The sequence below is a fragment of the Nannospalax galili genome, unplaced genomic scaffold (genome assembly GCF_000622305.1).
Source record: "Nannospalax galili isolate Female #2095 unplaced genomic scaffold, S.galili_v1.0 scaffold255, whole genome shotgun sequence".
NCBI lineage: Eukaryota > Metazoa > Chordata > Mammalia > Rodentia > Spalacidae > Nannospalax > Nannospalax galili.
The window spans coordinates 5039152-5056427 of NW_008338999.1; the positions used below are offsets into that span (position 1 = coordinate 5039152).

Here is a 17276-nt window from a genome sequence, read left to right on the forward strand (position 1 = left end):
TTAGAAGAAGCATTTCATTACAGCTTTAACATATTCAGTAACACATTCCAGAGCAAGGATACATCTCTTTCAAAAGTGGCTGTCAATTTTTAGGTTCACAGTTGAATTAATACAGTTATACAATATTGAACTCAGTATAAACCTGGGACAGTTTTTTATTTGTAAGTTCCATGAAAACATTTCAAGGAACTTAGTAGACATTTTCAAGTAATCATTCCCATATCCTTGTCCTATTTGAGGATGCCATCTTGAAACTTTGAGGATGGGTTCTGTGCTAGCTAAGTGACTGAGTCCTGGTCTAGCATTTATATCAGCCTTGGTGGATCAGTTTCAGCATGGCAAGAAGTAAGTAAATACAAATTTTATAGGACATTCCATGCATGTGAAATATAGACAATGTATATATTATGTACCTCTCTATATAATATCTCTAATATAAGTTTGGACTCATTTTTGTAAATAAAGCTTTATTAGAGTGCAGGGTCATGTATTTATTTGTATGTCATATATAGCCACTTTCACAATGTAATAGCCACATTGGAAAATTTTAACAGAGACCAGATGGCCCAAATAGTTCCTGTCTGTTCTCTTAACAACCATGTTTGCAGAGTCCTGGTTAGAGGAGAGTAAAATATGCTTCTATGACCCTTCAACTTAGAAAAAGTATAACGGAAAAGCACCCCAAGATTTTCACATTCCAATACATCTTTCCCCAAATGATTCCCTATTTATTGCTTAATTTTTTTAAAATATGGTTCAGTAAATATCAATGGTGCCTTCAGGCATCTGGAGAATATCTTGGAAAATATCCCTGTAGATAGGGGGAGGCAAGTGTGTTATTTTCAACATATATATGTATAGTTATCGAATATTGTTGGTATGTATAAATCTCCAGAGTTTAATAGAAATAATTAACTACAAAATAGTAATTATAGATTCAATAAAAGCTATCTAAAATCCATACTTGTTTGGTTTTTATAGAAGTGTGTGTATCTTAGCACAGTATACTTTAAGGAGTCAGGTATTTTGGGGTCTTGCATGTTTAGAAATTTTAAGAATGACACTATCCTGTGAAAATTCTTTTCTGACTTATTTTCTCCTGATAATGTAGTTGATGAGATTTATACCAGTTGTTGCATGAAGCTGGAGTCAAATTTTCATTACTATGTAGTTCATACCCCCTCATCTGTAATTTATCCATTCTTGTTTATAGCTTTCTCTTATTTCCCATAGTGCCACCTTGTACTTACTCAGATGTTGTGTTATTACATAGCTATATCCTGATCAAAGGCCTTGCTTTAGTGTTCTATTTAATTCCACGAGAAACTGGAAATTTAAAAGTAGTGATGACCCCCAGGTATAGTGCCATGTTTTGTTTTGTTTTGTTTTGTTTCTTTTTTTAAATTTTTATTTATTATTTTTATTTTATGTGTAGGCGTGTATTGCCTGCATGTAGGTAAGTACACTCATTGCATGCAATGCCCGTGGAAGTCAGAAGAGGCTGTCGGATCCCCTGGGACTGGCGTTACAGACAGTTGGTAGCTGCCATGTGGGTGCTGGCATTCAAACCCAGGTCTTCTGCAAGAACAGTTAGTGTTCTTAACCACTGAGCCATCTCTCCAGCCCCAGTACCATGTTTTGGTGCAAGTTTGATTTAAGCATCTGGGTGGTCAGAATGTTGCATGTTGGCATCATCAGCCAAAGGGGTACTGCTTGGCTCATTTCTCAGCCAGCTAAAGAATTAAAATGCAGGACAAACCTCAGGGCAACAGAGAGCACCAGTCATGCAAAATTTTATTGAAAGATACAGAATCATATTCATACACATAAAGAATCACACATACATACATGAATTCATACAAACGATGGAACTTTCCACAAGTAGAGAGGGACCCGAAAAACCAAGAATCCAATGGCCCTGGTAGAATCTGGGTTTTAAGGGTTTTAGTGGTTTCCCTCCCCTCATTTTTGATTGATCCACAAACAAAGAAGAGCAGGCTGATAGGTCACGTCTGCAAGCTGCAAAATTCAGGACTCTGTGACTAAGCAGGTCAGTCGAAGGGGCTCTACTGGAGTTTAAAATAAGGCCTTCCTGCCAGAGACCAAGAAGAAGCAGGAAGTGAGCCAACTTTATTCCTTCTCGGTGATCCTGTCAGGGTCCCTTACACAATCCTGGTTGTTGCCTTTAGCAGTTGACAAGTTATTAGATCTATCTCCTCATCTGGAAAACAAGGCATAAAAGAGGACCTGGTAATGGTATTTCTGTCTGTATTCTTCCTCTGTATATGATAATGCATATAAAGCCTTCAAGCAGACATTGCATATATCACATTATTAGTTATTTTTAGTCTTCTCTGCTCCTCTATGATTTAGGGTAAAATACGACTTTTCTGAGAGCTTGTAATTGAGAAATGGAAATTTTAAAAAGCACACAAGTTCACATAGCTGGTACGTGCCTACAGTTGGATGGAGGTCAGCTCTGCCAGATTGCAGAGACTGTCTTTTAATATACTGTTCCTGAATCTGTTTCTGTTGCTATGGTGCAATACCTGAGGCTGACTGATGTATAAAGAAAACTTCATGGCTAATCCAAGATCAGGAAGCCACACTTAGTGAGGATCTCATGTTGCTTCAACTCATGATGGAGAAGAGAAGGGCAAGTGGGCATGTGCCAGCACAGCTAAGGGAACAAAGAGCTGAGTCACCTTGTAGTAACCTGTTCTCTAGAGAACTAATCTAATCCTGTGAGAGCCACAGGAATCCATTGATAAGTGTAGTGTGGAATCTAGTGAGAGGGCTGTGTGGATAACAGAGCTGCTGCTCAAGCCTGATGACCTGAGTTCAGTACCCAGACCCCATGGTACGAGGAGAGAACCAGTCTCCAAAAGTCATCTTCTGACCTCCACACGTACCTCCACACATGAGTCCCTCCCACAGTAATAATAAATAAAAAAAGATTAAAAAGTGCAGTTTACTCAGGATTTAATCCTTTGTGATCCCAGCTAAGTCATGACTATTCTAAAGATTGCAAGTGAGAAATTAAACTTCAGAAAAGTCCAGATCTCACCACCTCTCAATATCATTACATTAGCAATTAAATTCAGCATGAGCTTGGGTAGAAGACAATGAGTGGTATAATTATATAACTTTTTTTTTTCTGGGAGGGAAAATTATGTCAAGTTAGATTACGTAAAAATATCTGTGTTCAGAGTGTAACTGTAGTGCATAAAGTCTGAGGAAATACAACCACATTCAAGGCACTGTTAGAAAATTAAGGAAAGAAAAGAAACTGAGGAATGGGTGAATGAATTCTGGTATATTCATGCGAGGATGTATACAGTACTGAGAAATGGAAATGATGTCAAACAAGATTAGAATGTTGTGCACCCCTTTATAGAAAATGGTAGTGGCAGCATTCCATCCTGTCACATTTCTGACAGTGTTCCGTGGGCCCCTCTCATTTATTTTTATTATTATTATTATTATAAGCAGGCAGATTGGAAGGATTTGTAAACCAAAACACAGCTGGTAAGCCTAAATTTAGACCTATCAAGATGAGTGTCCCTCTTCACAACACAGCTTCTCAAATTTTTACTTGAAGTTGCTTTTTTACCAGATGTCTCCATGTACGTGTTTCTCGTGTGGCCTTTTCACGCCAGGATTCTGATTTATCATACTTCTCACATTGATTTTTCCCCCTCTCTACTTGTTAAAAAGAAAATCACTATTTGTGCGCAGATGGTGGATGCGATTTAGTATTATTAGAGCAATTCATGTTATATTTATGAGATGTTCCTGGGTAGCGTGTTAGTGGGAGATGTTAAGAAAGGACACCTCCTAAAGCGGTCCCGTCTCAGGTCCCATTTCACCTTTGAATGTATTTATTTGTCTTAGCATTTATCTTCTGAGCATTCCATTACTGACAAGCGCTCATGCATTTTACATTACAATTGTGGATTTTGTTTATTTTAGTAGTAGAGCTTTGGAACCTTGGAGGGAGGCAGAAACCTCCTCCAGGGTGTTATTACTGGAGTTGATTAGTCACCTACAAAAAAATGAGAGCAAGGATGAGTATTTTATTATATTATGGTATCTTCCTTCCACTCTTACCTCCATCCTCAGGCTTTTATTATGTACAGAAAGTAGTTGCAGAGATGCTGTATTAGCTTGCTGGGGTTGCTGTAACAAAGTTTCACAGCTTGGGCATCATCAGCAAAAGTGATACAGTCACAGCAAGGCTCTGGAAGATACTGGAAGCAACCAGTTTAAAACAAGGCTCCCGTCTTGGGCTGCAAGGGAAGGCTCTATTTCAGGGCCCCCAGCAGGGCTTGTGGATAGCTATGCTAGTCTTTCTTAATGTTTTTTTCTATATATGTTTTCTTTGCCCAGTGTCCCCATTTTACCAGGATATCAATTTTATTGTTAGAGGAGCATATTAATGAACTCAATTTATTTTTAAAGATTTATTTTTTTACTATTTTTAATTATGTGTGTGTGTCTGTGTGTGGATATGTGCATATGAGTTCAGGTGCCAATGGAGGTGAAAGGTTTTAGATCCCCTGGGGTTGGAGTTACAGGTGGTTGTAAGACATCTGACTTAGATGCTGGGATCCAAACTTGAATTATCTGGGAGAGCAGTATGCATTATTAACTGCTGAGTCATTTCCCTCATACAAATATACATATTTTAACATAATTTCTTCTGTTAAGACCTTGTGGGGTCTGGGGAGATGACTCAGTCAGTAAAGTGCAAGGATCTAAGTTTGATCCCTTTGCTGGTTAGTTTTTAGCAACTTGGCACAAACCAGTGTCACCTGGAAAGAAGGAACCTCAGTGAAGAATTTCCTCTATCACATTGGCCTGTGGTCATGTCTGTGAGACATTTTCTCCATTGCCATTTGATGTAGGAGGGCCCAGTCCACTGTGGGTGGTGACATCCCTGGGCAGGTGGGCCTGAGTTGAACTAGAGGGGTGGTTGAGCAGGCCGGGGAAGCCAGCTACTAAACAGCATTCCTTCTTGGTCTCTGCTTCTGTTCCTGTCCCTAGGCTTCTGTCTTGAGTTCCTGCCTTGAGTTCCTGCCCTGACTTTCCTCAGTGATGAACTGCGACCTGTAATATGAAATGCCCTCCCCAGCCAAAGTTGTTTTTAATCAGTGCTTTATCCTTTATCACAGCATCAGAAAGCAAACTAGAACAATCCCCAAAATCAATATTAAAAAAAAGAAAAAGACTGGGCCTTTTGTCATGCGCAGCGCTAGGACAGGTGGATACCTGGGTCCTAGTGCTCCCTCACCAGTCAGCACAGCCTCCCTGAAGAGCACTAGACCAGTGAGAGATCCTGTCTCAAAGGAGGTTGACAGCTCCTGAGGAACAGCACCTCAGGTCATCCTCTGGCCTTTACACCCTCATGCTCACGAACACATGTGTATCCCTCGCACATGTACCCATACATGCACAGACACACTTGCATACTCAGACACATACACACTGACACATTATATCATCATTTAATGCCACATTTTGAGAAACTAGGTGTTAGGACTTCAACATATGAATTTGGTAAATGTGGGATTGGAGGACACAATTGGGCCTATAACAAATACGTTTAATAAACCAATAATATTAACAGGAAAAACTACATTTAATTTGTATGTAATTTTGCCAATGAATTCTATTATCATTCTAATAGACTCATTTTAGTAAAGTTCTTTAATGTTTTCCTTGGAGTGGACTGTTGCTTTGGAAAAACAATAGAACACTTAAGTTTTCCAACCTACTGGGACCTCTTCTTTATTGAATATTCAGACCTCAGTTTACTTGGTTGTGTTTTCGCTATATTGACTGTGTGAATGGTATTAAATATGACTCAACCAGAGATTCATCACAGAGATCATTTCTCCTCTGCTGTAATGTCTGGAGGAAAAATTTAAAAGATGTTTTTTTTTCAGTGTTTAAAAGACTGTAAGATAACAATGTCTCCAAACAAGAGAGAAGGAGAGGGAGAGGGAGAGGGAAGGGGAAAGAGATGGTGGAGGTGAGAGCATTGTTTGGAAGAACGAATATTAATGATCCATTTCTCCTGAGAAATACCGACTGCAAAAGGTTAAATGGAGTTCCTTTTGGTTAATTGCTCCTTTGATTTCGCTTAAACACTTATTTTTTTCAATTATTCATATCTGATGTAAATCTTTTAAGCAGTGTCAGTATATTTTCTTTCTCTTTTTTGGAGTGAATATAAAACACTGGGTAGTTTTTTTTTTTAGGTTTTAGGAATGTTAAGTAATTCATAGCAATTGAAATCCTTCTACTGAACTCTTGCATGTTGCTAAATTTCAGTCTGTAATTTTCTTCCTTTGCTAGAGATCGAAGCATATTTTATGACACCACACTACACTCTTTGGAATTGTGAGCCTTTGTAAATTAATGCAGATTGTTCCCACTCTACAAAAGGGTGCATTTTAAGCTGAAGAAATAGAACACTAAATTATGTAGTAAGTAAAAGATGTGGGTTGTGGTGAACAGAGTGGGTGAGGACGGAGTGCCAAAGCACAGGGTTGCATGCAATGTCAGGGAAATTTAAAGGACGTTGGCCCACCAAATTAAAATTTGTCCGTTTAGAAAACTACTATTTATATTAAATGGTTTCTAAAAGATTTGTGTGCATGTGTATGGCACATTTATTTGCAAGTTCTAAGTTCTGTTAGTGGCTTTTGAGGATTCTGTTATATCATCATCACATATTTAATTTTAGATAATTCTCTTTTTTATTGGATTATGGCAACCTTGGTGAGTTAGAAAAAAGAAAAGCACATACAGTCCAAGATGTCCTGACAAATTAGCCCTAGACACTTAACTTATCATCATGATGCTTTCTACCTCTGAACATTAGCATCTACAATTCTCTCTGCAGCAACTTTAACATCTATTTCTGATTACACAATAATGCATTTATTTTAGAATATTTGGAAAATGTGGAAAGTCACATAGAAGAAATATGAACTAAAAAGTATCCCAACATCTGAAATTCCTTCTGTTAATAGCTTTGCTTTTCTGTGTAGTTCTAAGTTCGTTCCCTCTTTCCCTTCTTTCCCATGTCGCTTGCTTTCCTTTCCTTGATCAGGCATTTAGTAATGTACATTGGAATCTAGTTGGGCACAGATTTTATGAACTAATTTTGTCTAATAACATGAAATGAAACTTTTTCCAAGTATTTTATATACTTTTAAAACATCACCTTTGGGTTTGAGAGATGGCCAGATGGTTAAGAATGTGCTGCTCTTGCAGAGGCCCCAAGTTCAGTTCCTGACACTCACATTAGGTGGCTCACAATCTCCTGTAACTCCAGCTCCAGGGTATCTGACACTATCTTCTGGCATCCACAGACACTTGCAACTGCTTGTACATATTTCCACACACAGGCATACACATAAGTAAAAATAAAAATAAGTGTCAAAAAATAAAATTACTTTTGATCACTTTATGATATTTATTCCTTGGTTCAAATCATGTCTAAATGTTTACATTTCACAGATCTTTATGTGATTACAGCAACCTGCACCTTCGTTATATTAAGGGCCATGATTACCCTTGTCTCTGTGGTGACTGTGTCCCATAGCAACCTCTTCTGTTGTAGGTATTTCTTCTTGCTGCGTTAGAGTTTGAACAGCTAAACGTTTTGTGGGAAGAGCCATTAGAACAGTGCTCTGATGGCATTGATTCCTCAAAAGCATTTTTATCGATTTGGTTTGAAGGAAAAACAAATCTATATTTGACTTCACCCCCACTTCATGACTCCACCCCCCAAAAGTTCCTTTTTAAAAATGCTACTTTTTATTCAGTCTTTTATTCATCTATTTTTTATGTTTTACTAGGTTAATGTATCTGATGCTGTGAGAAATTTTGGACATCATCAAGTCTGACTCCTTATTTTATTCTAAAACGCCTGTATTAGTGGTTTGAATATCCAACCTGTTTAGTTGATATCAAAGACTGCATTGGAAGCTGCTTGGGCCTTCTTTTCCACTCAGGATTGGCCAACTTTGTTATTAATGTTAAATGAGCTTTCGTCCACCAGATTTAGTTGTGTCAGTTAACTGGCTTTTTTTTTTTTTTTTTTTGATAATAATACACAAATGTTTGATTCACATGGGTAAAAAAGTAAGAAAAAAAACATTAGTACAAATACAGAAATAACTCAGACATCTTGTTGACAGTGTTGTTTAACTTTGTATATGAATGAGACAGTGTATGAAGTTAAATAGAATATTTTCTTTTAAAATATTTTTTGCTAAAATATACGTAGTCCTTCCTTATTCATTTCTTCTCTTTCTTTTATTTTTGTTTTATTTTCAAACAGTGTCTTAATATAGCTCAGATTGGTCTTGATCCCCAGATCCTGGAAGCCTTCTGCCTTAGCCCCCCACATGCTGGGATTACAGATGTGTGCTTTCATCTTACATAAATAAAACTAAGCAATTGAAGGCAAATGAATTTATGATGAGTGTGGTCAAGGAAATGTCCAGAGGGATTGAAGCTGAGGAGGCATCCAACAAGATTTGCCATTGAAAATGAGTCTGTCTTGGCTCTGTCCTCAGAGCTGAGGGGGCAGCTGATGGGAAAATTAGTAAGAAGAGATTGAACAATATGTAGATGTATTCAATAGTGAAAGACAGACTTCTTACTGCTGGAGAAAAGGGTCACAAATATGGAAAAGAAGACAGCTAAATAGGCCATGTAGTGTCAAACTAGAATGGGAGGTCGCAGGGACTCATGTCTCTCATATACTTCCTGTCCCACAGCTTAGGTCCTCATTTGCTCTATGAACAGGAGTGTTATCATTGACTTATTCCTTTATAAAATACTTTATGAAGTGTCCATGATCAGCCAGCATTGCTGAAGATGTTGGCTGCACACTAACTGTGCATCGTTTTGTTCAGAAAGTGTTGCTGCCAGTGTGGCATATATTCTAATTTAAAAACAATAAAAGAGGCATTTATGTTGTCCTACTTTGATTCTTCATTGTTGTGATAAAACATTGACCAAAACCAAACTGAGAAGGAAAAGGTTTATTTCAGCTTGCAGCTTATAGTACATCATTAAGAGAAGGCAAGGCAGGATCTTGGAAGCATGAGGTAAATGGAGACCACAGAGGACCATTACCTACTGCCTTGCTTCTTCTGCCTTGCTCAGATATGTTTCTTATACAGCACAGGCCCACCTTCCAGGTATAGCACTAGCCACCCTGGCTATCAATCAATCAAGACAGTGCTCCAAAGATAGGCCTACAGGCTAGTCTGATGGAAGAAATGCCTCAGCTGAGATTCCCCCTTCCTAGGTATGTCTAGGGTATGTCAAGTTGACAAAAACTAACCCTAATCAGTGCAAGTGTGAACTCTGGGAGGAGTTCCCATCTATTTCTGTCTATCCATGCATCTCCATCTAAATGGAATGTATGATGGGGGGTGCATCATATGTGTATTTCCCAGAACTCATATTTTTGTTCATAAATATTCAGTTTCTTTAAAATGAATTGAAAGTCCTTGGAGAAAGTACCACACATGGACTGGAACACACACTGTCCTGAAAACCTTCTGCTTATGAAATGCAGGACTCTGCTTTGCTGTCTGTATTTTGACTGGTCCCTCCCCTTTTCCTGCACCCTTCGAGTGTGGAGATTTTCTTAGAGATGACACTGACATTCATCTACAAAATTGGATAGGAGAGTCATCTGCTACTGCAGTAGATTGCAAAATTTGAAGTTGTAACTTTTTTCTGAGTGTGGTGTGCATGCATGTGTAGATGTGTGTTCGTGAGTATGTGGTGCACGTGTGTGTTGATCCACATGCACGTGTGTGCTTCTTTTTATGTTTCTCCTAGTTCATTTATGCCTCTATATGAAATGCCTGAGGATGGGTTGTTTGTAATGAATAAGAATTGATTCTTCATTGTTCTAGAAGCTTAAAAGCCCAAGGTCAAGGTGGTGACACGCTTAGCGTGTAAGAAAGAGAACTCTGTTTCTAAGATGGTGCCTTGTTTCTGGGTCCTTCTGTGGAAGAAGGCAGGAGGTTGAAAAGTGGCTAGTTAGTTCCCTCCAACTCTTATAAATCCATCATTGCTATGTACTAAATCTTTACTTTCATGACATAACTATTTTCTAAATACCTTATCTCTTAATACTATTGAATTGAGGGTTGTTTCAGCTTGATTTTAGAGGAAATGCAAACATTCAAATCCAAGGAATTCTTGCAAGCTTATGCTGTTTTTTGTTGTCTCTTGTCTCTTTTTTTTTAAGATGAGAGTTTATGAGGAAGTACATACTGAAAATGAATGTTTATTATAATTAAATGCCTGCCATACATATTTAGCCATAAGTCCAGGAGCCCTTCTTGTTTTTACCATATTTTCTAGTATTGGCAATATCTCAGACATTGAAGGCTGTCACTAATTTTCTTTTGATATTATTATTATGTGTTTATGTGTGTGGCATATGTATGTGTTTGAGTGTGTACACATGTATGGTGGTGAGCATACATGTGTGTATGTATATGCATATGGAGGTCAGAGGTTGATACTGCATATCTTCCCCCATAGCTCTCCACCTTAACATTTAGACAGGTCTCTAACTATACCTGGAGCTTGTCTGTTCCACTAGACGGGCTGCCCAGTGAGCTCCAGAGAGAGCTACCTGCCTGTGCTTCCCTGTCTTGGAATTACAGATGTATAGCGCCACACTGACTTTTATGTGGGTGCTGGGTATCTGAACTCAGGTCCCTGTGGTTATGCAGCAGGCCGTTAACTGACTGAGGCATATCCTCAGTCCCTGATGTTAATTTTTTAAATTAATTAATTAATTTTTATTTTATGTGTGTGTTTTACCTGCATGTAGGTAAGTGTACCATGTGCATGCAGGATCCGTGGGGGTCAGAAGAAGGCATCATATCTCCTGGAACTGGAATTACAGATGACTGTTCATAGCCATATGGGTGTTGGGAACCGAATCTGGGTCTTCTTCAGGAGCAGCCAGTGCTCTGAACCACTGAGCCATCTCTCCAGCCCCCAGATATTAATCTTTTTAATGCTCTATTCCTTAGGATGCCTCCTTGATGGACATGAGCTCCTTCAGCCCTATGATGCCAACATCCCCTTTATCAATGATAAACCAAATCAAGTTTGAAGATGAGCCAGATTTAAAGGATCTCTTCATTACAGTTGATGAACCTGAAAGCCATGTTACCACAATCGAAACTTTCATTACTTACAGGATTGTAACTAAGGTAAATGTTGAGTGAGCATTTTCTTGACTATCATTGCTCTCTTTGAACTTGTAAGGAAATGCTTATTGGTCATTACAATTCAGTATTATTGAATCAGTTGCACTGACTTATTTTTAAAGTAATTTGGGGTGAGACATTGCATTTTATCTACTCTTTAGTTGGTTCATTTGAAGTTTGATATGTAAATTGACTTCATAAGAGGTCTTTTATTTAGTTGTATTTCTAAGAATAAGACTATTTGTGTTTTACATGAAATACTACAAATAGTTGCAGGGCGTGGTGGCCCACACCTTTAATCCCAGCACTTGGGAGGCAGAGGCAGGTGCATCTCTGTGAGTTCAAAGCCAGCCTGGTCTGCATAGTGAGTTCCAGGCCAGCTGGGGCTACAGGGAGACCCTATTTCAAAAAGACCAATATATATATATTACAAATAGTCATATGTAGTGATGCATTACTGGGATCCCAGCCTTGGGAGGTTGAGGCAGGACAAACTCTAGTTCGAGGCTATCATGGGCTATAGAATGGGTTCAAGAACAGCTTGGGCTACATAATGAGATCTTATCTCAAAAGAAACACAATAAACAAACAAACAAACAAACAAACCAATAAATGAGTGCCTTTGGAAAAGAAAACCATTTTGTTTCTAATATAGAGAACAAATAAAAACAGCATATGCATGACATTTTATAGTCGTAATTCTTCTGAAGATTGCAAAGTGTAATATAATTTATTTCTCAGACAGGAACAAGTGACCACTGTAATTTGCACATGAAATGTTTTTTCAATAACACAAGAAAAGTAGATACAGAAACTAAGTCTATAATCCTTTAAAAAAAAACAAACACAGTTGATGCCAGACAAAACAAAGTATAATCGATGTTTTAAGTCCTTTATTAAAGAGTGTCTATGAATTCAGTTTACAAGTTAAATATCTTGTTAATGAAGTCTCATCCTACACCTGCCTGGGTCATAAATGTGGAAGTACATCTCTTATAGCTGAAAGATTCTGAACTGCCTCTGTAGTCCTGTCTTCTAGCAGAGGTTCCACAGTGCTGCTCACTGTGGTTCCTAAAAGTGCATACATCAAATGCCTACTCACATAGGTAGAGGTTAATGTTCTTTATTGGCTGGGTTATTAGGAATCGTCTTCATTCAAAACAGCTTTGTAAACCTTCAGAGCTTAGAATAGCTGTTTGCCCTGCATCAAAGGCCATGTTTGTTGAATGAATTTTGGAGTATGTGTCACAGGAATCTGTTAGTGATAAACTTCAAGTTCCTGTTCTTTTAGAGTCACGTGTAAAAATTAACCACCATTTATAATATTATGCCCAAGGAAAACAGCACCCTAGATTAGAAGTATTATTGGAAGTCCAAAGGAACTTTGTAGAATATGTGTTCATCTAAGTTGGAGACCTGTCAGCAAACTCAGTGACTTAGAGTCTGGAAGCTTTCGTTTGTCTTCTAATGACAAAGCATTGCTGCTTTAGATGTGAGGATTCCATTGTCTGCACTGGAGAAAGCAGTCGTTGTCAAGACTCAGAGGACCATGACTTTTATCCTCATCATTTCTTCAGGAGTAGTATAAGGTCTCGTAGTTGGAAGACGTCAAGTATTATCCCCAGACTTGAACTTCTCTGTTTTCTTCCTCGACTGCTGTTGTATATTAGAAAATTCTTTTAAGTCTGACAGAGTGAGGAGGACAGAATCAACTAATTCCTTGATTTGATTTCATAGCATCTCGCTGAACTTTTTTTTTTTTTTTTTTTTTTTTTTTTTTTTTTTTTTGTCTTTTTTGTGGTCTCCCTGTAGCCCTGGCTGTCCTGGAACTTACTATGTAGACCAGGCTGGCCTCGAACTCACAGAGATCCACCTGCCTCTGCCTCCCAAGTGCTGGGATTAAAGCCATGCACCACCACGCCCGGCTCGCTGAACTTTTTTAACAAATTGTTTTGTTTACTGAAGAGTTGGAAATGGTTGAGGACACACATAGCTGAATCAGTTTCCACCACCCTTTTCTTGAATGCATAGTTTCTTATTAGTTCCAGGAGTTTGTTGTTTGGAAAGTTGGTGGTGAACCCTAACATAGTGCCTGTGCAAGGGGTTGCACAGTAAGTCAGTGAGTGAGATACTCTAATGCACAATTTGTGTGTGTATGTATATAAGCAAGAGTTATGTATCTGCATACATATGTACATATAACACCTAATATATGTATAATTAAACTGTGTTTCTGCTAGATTTAGATTTTCTGTTTTTTACTACTTCCATGCCATGTATCATTTTACAGAATACATTTTTGTCGTGATTTATGAACATTTAGTTTCTTAGGCTTCTGCATCTAATGAACCCTTTTCCTACCAAAAAGAACATATTTTACTGAGATATACTTCATATTTTAAATATATACATTAAGGAAATAAAGTTTAGGATGTATAGCTTTCATGATCTTATTGACAATTTACCGACAATTAAAATTGTATTTTATGATTTGAACTGCTTAATTTTATAGTTGGTTCATCTCTGTGGGTGGTTGTTAATGTGGTGATGGTGGAATATAGCTGCAGTATGTTGTTCTATCATTACTCCTCCAGGAAAATCTCAACCTAAATATTACTGTATATAATTCATAATCTGAAAAAATGCAGTGAACTGTGGTATTGGGGAAAGTGGTTATTTTCTCATGGCATTAAGTATGCATTAGAGAAACTCTATTTTTGTTTTTGGCCTGAGATTCAGGCAGTAGATATGAGGTTAATATTGAACCCATGTCCTTGGCATATGTGTTGGCATGGACTTTGATTTACTAAGAACGGATAGCTTAATGTACTTGCTAAAATTTTGAGAGTTTAGGCACATAGCTCAAAATAAAACTTGAGAAATGATAGAAAAAATTTCACATCAAATATCCATTAATTACATTTAAAAAAAAACAGTGACAAAAGCACTGTGCAAAATGTTAGCATTTTACATAGCAAAAGCAAATTTAGTGAAATCAATTCATTTGAGCAAATTCCAAGTAAACTTTTTTTCTCAGTTATGTTCAGGTTATTTTCCAAATTGTAAAAATAGGACTTTCCTCAAATTCTGAATTCTAATCATGTTTAGAAAAGAATTCTATTGGAAACCTACATTCAGAACACACTTTCTCCCTAGGCGAGAAAGTCATTCCAGAGATAATAGTAGTTGAAATCTTGTGGAAGGCAGATGGTTGTTGTAAGACAGATTTTTTCAGTTTGGACTTCAAATTTAAGCATGGTGTTTGCTTTCTTTCTGGAAATACAGGAAAGTTTGCTTAATTTCATGTGGTACATGAATAGATGACTGGAAGAAAGAAACATACAGGCTGACAAACACTGAATAATTAGGATTGAATCTTTCTTAGAGACCCTTGTTTTTTCTTAGTGTCTGAAATAGCAGTAAGCACATGTCTTCTCTATTCTGTGCTCCTGTTTTCCTCAGACATCGCGTGGGGAATTTGATTCCAGTGAATTTGAAGTCAGGAGACGCTATCAAGATTTCCTTTGGTTGAAGGGGAAACTGGAAGAAGCATATCCCACTCTGATTATTCCCGTAAGTTTGTAATGTTGTGGGTTTGTTTGATTTTTATGGAATAGTCATTATTTTTCTATTCGTTCTTGAGTCTTTCAGAATGTCTCAAATATAATATTAAACATTTAAAGTCACTGTAATTCATGTATCTTAGTAAGATTTACTTATAAACCTTTCATCTAAGTATAGTTTAGTTTTTTTAACTATTATAATATGGAAAATTTTTTTCCAATTCAGCCTTTGTACTTAAAAAAATCACATTTATTATGTGTATGTGCTTGTTTGTGTGGGCAGAGGTGTGCTATGGCACAGATATGGAGGTCAGAGGACAACTTGCAGGAGTCATTTCTCTGTCCATATTTTGGGTCCTAAAGATGGAACTCTCTTTTTCAGACTTGACAGCATATGCCTTTACCAGCTGAACTGTCTCTCTGGCCCTGAGATAGTTTCTATAAAAAGTATTGGCACACACCTTTAATCCCAGTGCTCAGTAGGCAGAGGCAGGTGGATCTCTGTGAGTTCAAGACCAGGCCACCTGGGGCTACAGGAAGACCCTGTCTCAAAAAGACCAAAAAAGTGCTATAAACCAGGTACTTTAATTCGAGCAGTTGGATGGTGGAGGCAGGTGGATCTCTGTGAGATGAGATCAAGGAAAATCTGGTCTACATAGCGAGTTCCAAGCAGCTGGGGCTACAGGGAGACCTTATCTCAAAAATATCCTCCCCCAAAATAGTATTATATTTTCTTTAAAAATAGACATACAAAGTACCAGCATCCTTACGCTCTCTGGTTGCTGCTCTCCGTCACTTTTATACCTTGTTTCCCCATCTCCTTCTCTTCTTGTGTCCATCCTCACACCACAGTATTCCACTCTCATATTGCTGTGTCCTCAGATAGCTATTGTTTTTTATTTTGCTTTTAGCCATTGCCAGAAAAGTTTATAGTGAAAGGAATGGTAGAGCGTTTCAACGATGACTTCATTGAGACCCGCAGGAAGGCACTGCATAAATTTTTGAACAGAATTGCTGATCATCCAACTTTAACGTTTAATGAAGACTTCAAGGTTTTCCTCACCGCACAAGCCTGGGTAAATGATTTGGTTTGTACTCATAGGATCTGTTAGTATCCCTGTGTGTAACTGATTGTATGCTTCTTCTTTCTTACTTGCAAATTAGGCAATAGTGTCCTTGAATTGAAGTGTTTTAATTAATTGTTCCAAAAACACTGGAGAGAGAGCCTTCAGGTTTAACTCCTGTGTCAAATCAACACAGGAACCTCATGTCTTCCTCACATACACATGCTTTTTACATATGTACTCAATACTGAACAAACATAAGTATGTTTCTGTTGTGTGTGTTTGTATGTGTATGTGACTGTTCTTGTATGTGAGTGTGAATACACATATGCCAATGTACACATCTGTAAGTCAGAAGACAACCTTGGGTGTCGGTCCTAACCTTCCACCTTATTTGAGTTAGAGTAGCCTTGCTGCTTGCTGCTGCATGTGCTAGGCGAGCTGGCCCTTGAGCTCCTGGGAATTCTCATGTTTCCACCTCTTATCTCACTATAGGAACCCTGAGATGACAGTCTCCTGCTGTCGATCCTGGCTTCACATGCATTCTAGGAATTCAAACTCAGATCCTCATGATTATGTAACAAGTGATTTACCCACTGAACCATCTCCCTAGCCTCCAATTATGTTTATATTGACATTATTTTGAGTACTAATCAGGACTATTATAAGTGAAGATAAGTCATTATTAAGGAGATGGATGGATGAATAATTGGATGGATGGATGGATGGATGAATGGATGGATAGACGGATGAATGGATGGATAGATAAAAATCATCTCCTTACTTTTCCTTGAATGATCGATGATGGTGGGTAGCATTATTTCTAAAATAGAAACTTGGTATTCTGTTTTCTTTTATGAAGCTATATCTCTATAAGAAAGAGAATAGGCAGACATAGGGTCATTGTCAAGCAAATACTGAACCAAACTTGAATTTTCCATCTCTCGGATGTTGCCAGGGTGGTAGAAACCAACTGAAGAGTGGTTCATGTCAGCCTTGACATATAGTGCTCTCTGGGAGCTCTCTGTAGCCTGACTCCAGAGCTTCAGAAGCTGCTAGAAACATTCCGTAGGGCATAGTGTGCGCATAGTGCCCAGAACATACTAAGTCAGCAATTGTAGTAACAGTTTGCCATGTACCACGTTTGTTGCCTCTGGTAAGGTGTCTGCACTGTTAGATAGATGGGTTGTCTGATCAGTGACTGGACCTGTTATTATTTATTCACAAATAGTATTTTTTGTGTGTGTGTTTTAAACTGTTTTATTGAGATACAATGCACATACATATAGCTCACTTTTTAGAGTATAGGATTCAGTAGTTTTTGATATATATATATATTTTTTTTAATTTATTTTTATTTTTATTTTTTTTAACATAGT

General features: G+C 37.8%; 1 protein-coding gene across 4 annotated transcripts in view; it reads left to right on the forward strand.

Moving 5' to 3' along the window:
* Positions 1-17276, forward strand: part of Snx7 (sorting nexin 7) — a 104640-nt gene that overhangs the window by 14432 nt on the left and 72932 nt on the right. For all 4 annotated transcript variants that reach the window (XM_029563836.1, XM_008833684.2, XM_029563834.1 and 1 more), the window contains exons 2-4: positions 11091-11273; positions 14733-14843; positions 15745-15909. In XM_029563836.1, coding sequence (XP_029419696.1) covers positions 11091-11273; positions 14733-14843; positions 15745-15909 — 459 coding nt within the window. The remainder of the gene's footprint in view (positions 1-11090; positions 11274-14732; positions 14844-15744; positions 15910-17276) is intronic.